The sequence below is a fragment of the Cladophialophora psammophila genome, assembly GCF_000585535.1.
Source record: "Cladophialophora psammophila CBS 110553 chromosome Unknown aczJe-supercont1.9, whole genome shotgun sequence".
Lineage (NCBI taxonomy): Eukaryota > Fungi > Ascomycota > Eurotiomycetes > Chaetothyriales > Herpotrichiellaceae > Cladophialophora > Cladophialophora psammophila.
Window position 1 is genome coordinate 259946 of NW_006912930.1, and position 9911 is coordinate 269856.

General features: G+C 52.8%; 4 protein-coding genes across 4 annotated transcripts; 3 read left to right on the plus strand and 1 right to left on the minus strand.

Moving 5' to 3' along the window:
- Positions 1–385: 385 nt before the first annotated feature.
- Positions 386–1672, minus strand: A1O5_06307 (uncharacterized protein; the record flags this gene model as incomplete). Its single annotated transcript, XM_007746901.1, has 2 exons — positions 386–1278; positions 1330–1672. 2 exons carry the CDS (start codon positions 1670–1672, stop codon positions 386–388), a joined length of 1236 nt encoding a protein of 411 aa, XP_007745091.1.
- Positions 1673–1737: 65 nt separating this feature from the next.
- On the plus strand, positions 1738–3447 carry A1O5_06308 (uncharacterized protein; the record flags this gene model as incomplete). The annotated part of the gene is made up of 3 exons (XM_007746902.1): positions 1738–2140; positions 2199–2368; positions 2422–3447. 3 exons carry the CDS (start codon positions 1738–1740, stop codon positions 3445–3447), a joined length of 1599 nt encoding a protein of 532 aa, XP_007745092.1.
- A 627-nt stretch (positions 3448–4074) lies between these two features.
- Positions 4075–5106, plus strand: A1O5_06309 (uncharacterized protein; the record flags this gene model as incomplete). Its single annotated transcript, XM_007746903.1, has 1 exon — positions 4075–5106. One exon carries the CDS (start codon positions 4075–4077, stop codon positions 5104–5106), a length of 1032 nt encoding a protein of 343 aa, XP_007745093.1.
- A 1290-nt stretch (positions 5107–6396) lies between these two features.
- On the plus strand, positions 6397–9566 carry A1O5_06310 (uncharacterized protein; the record flags this gene model as incomplete). Its single annotated transcript, XM_007746904.1, has 3 exons — positions 6397–9012; positions 9108–9205; positions 9338–9566. 3 exons carry the CDS (start codon positions 6397–6399, stop codon positions 9564–9566), a joined length of 2943 nt encoding a protein of 980 aa, XP_007745094.1.
- Positions 9567–9911: the final 345 nt, after the last annotated feature.

The following is a 9911-nucleotide window of genomic DNA, read 5'->3' on the forward strand; positions in this document are numbered from 1 at the left end:
ATGGGCTCCTATATGTTGCTGCAGTGCAGTGGCATCTGAAATGTCAGCAAAGCAGATTGGACAAGGTCGATCAGCAAGCTCAGGTACAGATTCTCCCACGCGCAGCAGTTCTGTGGTTTCCAATTCTGTGCGGTTCGACGCATGAAACTCTCTTATATGGTGCTTATACGCGGCAATCGTTAGGAATGTTGCTTCGGTATGTTCAAGGCAGCGCCAGATTCGCCGGTGGCATGAATCTTCATGGGCAACCCATGCTTGGGCCGTGTCAAAGAGAGAGGTCGCTTCCGAGCAGTCGCGGTATGTACAGACGTACGGGCGCAGATCTCGCAACAAATGGGACCTATAAAGGATATGTTAAGGTTTTGCATTTCAATTGGTGTAGAGGTCAAACTTGCCTCCATGCCTTCTTTCCAAGGTATGCTCCAGAACACAGTGTCAAGCAGTATGGACATTCGAAATAGCGCTGGCCCTTGAGCCTTGAAGGCGGTTCTGGTATTTCTGAAATCTCCCTCTTAGTGGTAGAGGCGCTGCGATTTGATACCGCGTAATCTGAGACTGTAACCATGGATTCGGTGTCTCCAAGGTCAATTTGGGCCGAAGCCAAAGTAGTCGCGGTAGTCGGCAGAGAAGGGACTATGGAGTCAGCATGAACCGAGCGTGCAAGAGTGACGGCGCCTTGTGCGCTTTGTGCAGCTTGTTGAGGTTGTTCCTGTCGAACTCGTATAGTCCATGCATCGAGCTTCTTTCGGTGTCGGCTCCAGTATGCGAACTGTTTTCGTCGAGTAGTGTTCGCCTTTGCAAGACGCTGGGCGAGGAAATCCAATGGTTCTCTTCGAGCGGAGTCTAAAGCTTGAGGTGTAATTGCGGCCTCCTCAGGGGAACAAAATAGGTCAAAAAATCGATAATGTCTGAACACCTCACACAAGTGTTTCCGATCAAGCGAGGCATACTCTTCCGCCAAATCAACCCCGGTTTCGCGATCTGTCATTGCGAACTCGAGGACCTTCTTGGACAAGGTTCTGGTCGTAGGGTTCCTGATGCGTGTGGCGATTTTGTAAAGGCAGTTGATTGTCTCCGCTATGCTCTGAAGAATCAAGCTGAAGTTTTGCTCCCCAAGGCCGCCACTTTCTGAGCCATAATCGGCCTCCAGCATGCTCTGTTGGGTGGCTTCAACTGCTTCAACTGCTTGATCTGGGTAGTCGGGAAGTCGTTCCGTCTCGGCAGACGCGTTGACGTCCTCCATGACGCTCAGGTCGCCATGAACGAGGAACTCCTTACCTATTAGTCAAGTCAGGAATTGCGAGCTCGAGGTTGTAAGGGAAGCCTCACATTCGAGCAGTGACTCGCACAGGTCATTTAAGAAGGCCTCAATGGCATCGCGCACCACATCAGCTTGCCGAAGACGATAATCCAACGAACTATGACCAAGGTGCGTGGCTCCAAGGTTGGACGTCCATAGAACTAGTCTCTCACGTTGTTGCTGAATGCTGAGATCGGCTGAGGGACCCTGGGCTTCTACATCATCAGGTGCAATGATGGCGAGATCCGCAAATAATTGGAGAGCATTGGCAGACAGTGTCGCCAAAGACACTGTGGTGGTCTCCGTTTGCCCAGGAATCGAGTGAAGAGCACTCAGTGGCGACGTGAGGCTGGTCCTGCAATCTTCGATCATAATCTTTGATTTCTAGGCTGCAGGACTTGCTGTTGAGGGAACGCAGCCTTCAAAGCTGGATAATAATGTCGGGCTTTGAGATTGCTGGCACTGTTCTTGCAGTAATACCGATACTTCTACCGGCACTTAATCTGTACAAACCGGGCCTCAGCCGCGCTTCTGTCTTTTTCCGCCGGAGGAAACATGTGGAGAAGCTCATCCATGCTTTGCACCTTCAGACAGCCTTGTTAACGGAGAATGTGCGAACATTGGTGATTAGGGTTGGGGTCGACGTCGATGACATACCTGAAGACCCGCAGCAGCTGTTCGAGCTACTTCACGACGACAATTACCTGAAGGAGAGGGTTAAGACTTATTTGGGCACAGAGGCGAATCAGCTGTACATGTCTGCCATAGTAGCCTGTGAAGAGGTTGTGCGCAATATCGCTGCTCATATCGAGGGCTTCCTGCCTGCAGGGCATCTGGTCAGTTTCTATGCAGGCTAGTGAGGCCAAAACGATAACTTTGCTCGGCTAAAATGTGCTAGAGACACAACCTGGAAGTCTGAGTGCCTTTGTCCAAGCCAATCGAACTGCCGTTGGCAACGGCTTCGATCTGAGAGCGCGGTTCAACCTGACTCTTGGTCGCTCGGATGTTGATAAGAGCATTCAGGAACTTGACAGATCCATTCTTGTTCTCGAACGCCTGTCTGCTGCCGTGGCGGCAGCAGACAGGCGAGCGGAGGGGCTATCTCACGCACAGCTACAAAGTTCGTAGTGGCAGTTGCGAAATCCAGGGACAATGCTGCGAGGCTGTACTCGGCCATTGCCAACGGATGGACCTGTAAATTCCACAAATCCCATGAAGTTAAGCTGAGGCTCGACAGAAGGCCACCAGCTCTTACTCGTGCCGCTCTCAAAGCAGACCACGCGGCGACTAAGGGTCCGGTGTTTGAGGTTGTCTTCCGCTGCGATCAGCCCCAAAATGATATCCTTTGGCATGAGAGCAAGGTCGAAATGCTCGAAGAGGCTCATCTCAATGGATCAGCGGCCACCTTGCCACAGCCGCCAACAGGGCCCAATCCGCGTCCGAAGGTTACAATCTCAATACCGTCGGCCGTAGTGGCTCTGCCGGCAACTTCCCAAAAAGTGGATTGCCTATGCTCCTCCCTGAACTGCGCAATTACTGCCAACAAGATGCTGCACCTGTACATTGCCTCTCAGGCGAAATTGCATTGCGACCACCGCGAATGCCCGTCACTTTCTTCTGCTGAGAAAAAGTTCGACGTGCTTTGCTTGCGGGAGTTCCTCTCGATCCAGGGTGGTCAGTATAGGAGGATTGCGTTGAGGGACCGCATGCTTTTGGCGTTGACGCTTGCCATTTCTCTAATGCAGCTATACGAAACACCATGGTTGGACAAGAGCTGGTCGAAAGAAACCATTCAATTTATGAAGGTACCGGATGGCAACGGCAAAAGCGTGTCAGCAGTGGACATCGATTTCACCAAACCGGTAATCTCCCGCGAGTTCTCCTCCGCGTCTCACCGTTCAGCGAAACATCTGCAACCCAAGGAGGCACTCCTCGAGCTTGGAATCATGCTTCTTGAGCTCTGGCACGAGAAGACGATTGGGGATCATTTCTGTGCAATACCCGTACCGGCCGACTATTGGGGCAAACTTCGACTGGCATCAATTTGGCTTGATGACATGACAAACCCTTTACTCCCACAATATCGGCTTGCAGTGGCACAGTGCGTCAAATGCTTCTTCGGTAGTAGATTCTGCAGTCCTAGCTAGGACGACTTTGAATTTCGAAAGGCGTTGGTTAGAGATATGGTCGAGCCGTTGCATGAGAATTGCAAGCCGTGGTTATGACAGCGGTTGCATGTACAACCCCTTTTGCTAACATGCACGAACACCCTCCGTGGTAAAATGTCCAGGGGCACTTGAGGTGCTTCATGCCCTCTCCGCCACACATAGCTTGATCGATATCTCCATGGGTATCTATGTTCAGAAACATCGAGCTATTGCGCCTTGCCACCATTGTCAGTAAATACAAGGCTTAATTTTTTCACTTGCTGTCCAAACGTACAACTGGCAGAAGAGCTGTAGAGGTGATTGAGGCGATGGAGGTGAGTGAGATGGTTTTGAAGGCGAGTGCAAGGGTTCGTGGTTGTAAACAGCAGCACGTGAGCTGCGGGCAGATTTGACTTCCTTGTGCTGCAAAGCAGGCAGCCAGATTTTGCCTCTTCTTGTCACTGATATGGCCACTCTGTCTCCTTGCACTCTCGCTCATTTTTAAATGGTCTTCAAGACCAGCCTATATCCGATAGAAATGAGCCTGCTGTCCCTCGACTTCTGGCCTCTTACATCTCTTCATGGTTTGTCTTGGGCGATAACTTGAAGCCGACACGCTGTTCCAAAATGACAGCCGTAGCAAAGATCAAGCTGCTTATCCTCTTAACCCTTCTCCTAGCAGGCACAGCACTCTCATCCCGGAAGACCAACCCAAAGAAGGTCCCCAAGAATGCAGTCTTGCTTTCCAAGGTTTCTGCCATCACCGTCCGCGCCGGCAAACAAACCACCTCCCGTCGAGTTTCTCCAGTGCCTCAATTACAATGCGTGGGACCCGCGAGAATATGCAAGCTATACACGGTCGATGTCATGAGATGCACCAATGAGGGTTCTGACTATGATGAAAACAATGTCCAGTGGAGCTGCAAAGCTTCCCTGCCCGAAGAATTCAAGCTCGGAAGCACAGAAGTGACCTGTGAAGGCTACGAGAGCAGTGAAGACCCATATGTTCTTTCCGGCAGTTGTGGTGTTGAGTACATGCTTCTGTTGACGGAAAAGGGAGAAGAAAAGTATGGTTCTGGCAGCTTCTTTGACTTTCGTGGCTCTGGCGACAGTGAGAACACCGGAGAGAAATACGCAGGCTACTTATTCATGGCATTGTTTGGTCTGGTCCTGTTTATCATCTTGCGCGGGCTCTACAATGCCTGGCGCAGTGATACACCGCGGAGACCGCGAGGAGGCGGTGGCTCTGGCGGCTCTGGCGGCTTTGGCGGCGGTGGGGACGACAATGATCCTCCACCCCCGTATGATCCACGGCCTCCTCCACGACCGAAAAAGGCCACCTGGTCATCGGGCTTAGGTTCAAGATCGGGAAATACAGGTGCTGGGTGTCAGGACCAAGGGTGGCGGCCCGGGTTCTGGACTGGTACGGCTGCTGGAGCTGCTGCAGGGTACTTAGCAGGAAGGGGTGCGCGCACACAGCCCGACCCGCCGCAAACCCGGCCGGCGACCGGTGGGTGGTTTGGAGGCGGCGGAGGAGGGGGTTATTCTGCTGCACCCAGACCAGGGCCATCGTCCTCCAGGACTACAAGTTCGTCGAGCTCGAGTTATTCGAGCACGAGACATGAAAGCACTGGGTTTGGAGGCACGAGCCGGCGGTAAGACATGGGTAGTCAAGGGAGATGTGACGTCTCCCGCGAGGTATCTTAGCTCGGGGACTCTGCATGTTACATAAAAACGGCTTGGATCAATCATCTACCTACTACTCCGTGCTCTGTATATCTGTTAGACTTGGTCCCTTCGGACTTTCGATGGTCAACGTGAAAATGGATGTTTAACGCGTCCCCAACGCGTTGGCACGTGATTTTTGGAGTTCTCATTCGGACTGCTTCAGGCGTCAGCATTTGCTTCTCTGATTCCAACCGTCAACTCATCTTGAAATCCTGGATTTCATTTGTATGACCCTTCACACTGGCTCTGGGGGAGTTTTGATGTGTCTTTGCGACAAAGACAAAGAACGACCGTAGAGCAACCATCCGACGCAACGGCATCTCGCACTCTCGTGCCTATTCCTTCCGCCCCAGCGACTTTGGATGTTTCTCTGATTGTGGCTCTCGTGGCGACATTGTTACATATCATGCGTTAGTCGCCACTGATATATGGCTGATATTGGGGCATTGGTCCGAGTTTGAACGCGTTTCCTGGTTCAATTCTGACAAACCAGACAGCGGATGGACTTTTCCATTGCCTCGCTCCGGTGTCGAAATCATTGCAGCCATTCTCCATCAGCATGAACTGTCCAGACCACTAGCTTATACTTTATCGGACCTGATCTCTGCACCTAGCAGTGCGCAAGATTCACTCTGATCCCTTGGCTTTGGATACTTACGCCAAAGGCGTCTCGTGTGTGCATCGCCAGCCAGCGTATGTTGGTCTAGCAGTTCATTTACGAAAATCATCACCCTGCTGGACAACATCCCTTGATTGTACAACAAGGGAAACTCAGTTCATCTTTGTCGAAGCGTGGCGTACGGTGCTTGGCCCCCGTGCAGACGTCTTTCTCAAGATTCAACTGTGCAACATTATAAGCAACAATTGATCTGACCTTCATCAGAGACTGACTCCTTTAAAGCCACCCCCAGACACTAAACCTCTACGATTTGTGGATCATCTTGTCTTTCACCTTCACCTCACTTCGCACTCTACCTTTGCTGGTACTATTCTTGTGTCTTCTCTTCTCGAGGACGTGATCGTTGGAAACACCATCAACTTGCTTGAAGGAAGGACCTACATCACTGCCGACATATCTAAGCTCTCTCTGTGAACAGCCTGGGTCCGGCGCATGCTGGACACTACCACTACACACGATAATTCCTGGGTGAAGTCGACAGGAGTTGACCCCGCGACCACCCACGATACCACACCTGCTCTTTCGTGAACTAGACGAGAGCAATGCCTCCTCAAGTCATCAATCTTATCTCTGACGACGATGAGGATTTCAATCTGCCTTCCCATTCAACAGGGAAAGGGGAGGCTGCAAATCCCGCGTCAAATCAGGGTAAAAATCCGAGCATCAGCAACAAACGTGACGTCGCGGGCAGCAGACAAGGAATGCTGGATGAGAATATTAATCTGGGCATGCCGTTCTGGGACGTGAATGAGAACGAGGACATTCTTCACAATGCCACATCAAGAAGCTCAACCATAAGCAGCCACACCGAACGTGGCAGTCCCGGAGAGGAGCGGCCACGTCCTATGGCACGAAGAGACAACGGCAAAGGCAAGCAACGTGAGCTTGAAATCCCGGCAATCGACCTATCTCAGCTAGATTCCGATGACAATGATGATGGTGGAGTTCTTGACTCTGGTAATGGGGACCTCAGCGAGGACGAAGCCCTGCGACGAGCCATTGCAATGTCACTCCAAGAACAGACACCTTGTCACGAGTCCAACGAGAGCGCGAGTATGGGCACATCGTCAACTTCGTCAAGTGCAGCAAAAGTGAAGGGGAAAGGAAGCGCCGGACTGTTGAAGGACGTTGGCTCCACGAGAAACACAGAGAATGCGACGACACAAACGCCAGATGATCGAACCATTTCTCTCTCACCGTCTCCTTCTCCCGCTTTCCTTCCAAACCCGCACCAGACCGCAAGGGGGCTTTTAACGCCACCATCTCCAGGGTCGACGCCAACGACATCAGCTGCGGATGTCAAAACTCATCCTACCACAACCCGTCATGGATCCGGGAATTCTGCACCAACCCCAATCCCTAAGCCACAGTTGTCCAGTCCCAGCGACGGCATGTTTAGCCTGGCAGACCTCGACCGGCGACAAATGGAAGCGGAACGACTGGCTCGACGGAAACGGAAGCTCGAAGGAGAAGGATCAAACCATGAGAACCAGGGCGGAGAAGGTCACAGTGCCAAAGTCGTCAAGCTCAGTCAGCCGGCGACAGCGACAGTGACAATGACGGCGACGGCGACAGAATCTATGACGCGGATGACGGAATCGACTGGAACGGGAACTCGATCTGGATCTGGATCAATACCGCCAAATCATCAGCAGCTGACCGACAACATTCGCAGGAACAGCGGCGATTCGAGGCGCCAATTGCAGTTGCCCGCAAGAAACAACAGACCGGCAGCAGCAGCACTGGTCCCAGCAGCATGGGGCTTCAATGCTGGACAGTGCACGGCAGCCATTGAAGCAACGTCGTCAAGTTGGAAAGCCGAGATTACTGGCAATGGCAAAAATAATACCAGCGGTGTTGCACCGCCGCCTATGAATGCTACGCTGCCTAATCCCACACCGACTCCTCTTCCGCCAACCATTAACATTGATGATGACGACAACGACGACTTCGTCAATAACACCACCACCACCACCGCCGCCACCACCACCAGCAATACCAACAGCAGTGCTCTAAACCTCTATCCGGAAGGCATTGCTCTGAAGACGTACATCGCCGGCCATTCGTCCGCGGACACAATCACATTTGCGAAACTTGTATCCCCCTCGTCTCGGCTCGAGTCGTGCCTCCTATCCTCCTTTATCTGGGACTTCGACTGGGTTTTCCCGTACTTCGAGACGCGGCGGACCAAGTTCCAGCTCGTCATGCACGCCAGGGACGCCGCGCAGAGGGAGGCGCTGGTGCGGGACTTTCAGGGCGTGCCGAACGTGCGGTTGACGTTTCCGCCTATGGGGGGCAACGTCAACTGCATGCACAGTAAGCTCATGTTGCTGTTTTACAAGGACGAAGGAGAGGAGAAGGGCGATGGCCATGGTGGTGCGGCAACAGCAACGGTGGGGAAAAGTGCTCTGGGGGGTTGGAAGAAGGGCGGCGGAGGTGGTCAGAGATGTCGCATCGTGGTGCCCACTGCGAACCTCGTCGACTTCGACTGGGGCGTCGGCGACTTCATGGAGAACACAGTCTGGCTTATTGACTTGCCTGCCAAACCCCTACCTCCTTCTTCCACAAATTCGGCGTCTTTGGACGGTGCGACAGCAGGAGGCTTCCCGGAGACATCGTTCGAAAAATCATTAAAGACCTTCCTCACAGCCCAGACCGTCCCAGACGACGTGATCCGCCAGCTCGACCTGTTCGACTTCCGCAGGACCGAGCGCTACGGCTTCGTCCACACCATTGGCGGCATGCACGGCGGCCAGGAGGCATGGCAGTCGACGGGCCTCTGCGGGCTCGGTCGGACCATCACTGAACTTGGCCTGGCCACTCGAGGAGGAGCCATTCAGATGGACTACGTGACTTCTTCCGTGGGCAGCTTGAATGACGAGTTCTTGAGATCGATGCACCTCGCTGCCTCAGGCGACAGTGGCCTCACAGAGTACACCATGCGATACGACAAAGGGGGCCGGGTCAAACACGGCAACTGGAAGGAAAACTTTCGCTTCTACTTTCCCAGTGACAACACGGTGCGAATGTCCAAAGGAGGTCCTCGTAAAGCGGGCACAATCTGCTTCGCCATTCAATGGTGGAATAACCCAAAATTTCCCCGGTCTAATATGTATGATTGCGTTAGCGTTCGCGAGGGTCTACTCATGCACAACAAGGTATGTGTGTCGATGCAGAACTTTCGAAAACAGACGCCTGTCTATCGAGTGATCCCGCTTCTGCCAGAGGCTGACCTTTCTATCCTGATAAATAGCTACTGTTCGTCACATATACTTCACCGATCGAAAAGTCTCAGCCAGGGAATATTGGCTGGGTGTACGTGGGTAGTGCGAATCTCTCTGAAAGTGCTTGGTAAGGATGTTGTGGACGTTTGCTCCGTTCTGCCGATCTCCAGTGACCTAGGGGCTGGTACTGTAGCACAGGGGGTGGCACATGGTGGAGATCGGCGATCCGTGGACTCGAGCTGACATGCATTTTTGACAGGGGTCGACTTGTTCAGGACAAGGCCACCAAGAAGCCTAGACTCAATTGTCGGAACTGGGAGTGCGGAGTCATTATTCCAATCCCAGCAGTGAACAGCAGCCCAGGCATCTATACCGACAAGAACAAAGATAGCGCGGGGCTTGCGTCGTTCAATCACACTGTCCCGGTCCCAATGAGAGTTCCCAGCGAGTGTCTCGAGAACAAGAAACCTTGGATATTGTCGGAATGAGAGCTTTTCACCGGATCCCAATAGCCACGCCCAGAGCTTATCTCAAACGATAGCGATTGATCAGGATGGCTGGATCGGAAATCAAGCCTTGATGCGGGATTGAGTTGGTGTTGAATTACCAAACTTTCAGAGAGGGACGTTGTGAGAAGGGGATGCATGGCGAAATGCGCCGCTCGCTCTACTGGGTACGTACGACGCACGGCACGAATCTCGTATTTGTCTTACCGGGGTCTCCCATCATGGACTCAAAGTCCGTAATTGGCAGTTCCGAAATTCGGCCTGGGTCCGCCCACCGGTGCTGAACGGAAGAGGAAATGGCAAGACAGGAGCGCAGGGTGTTGCGAC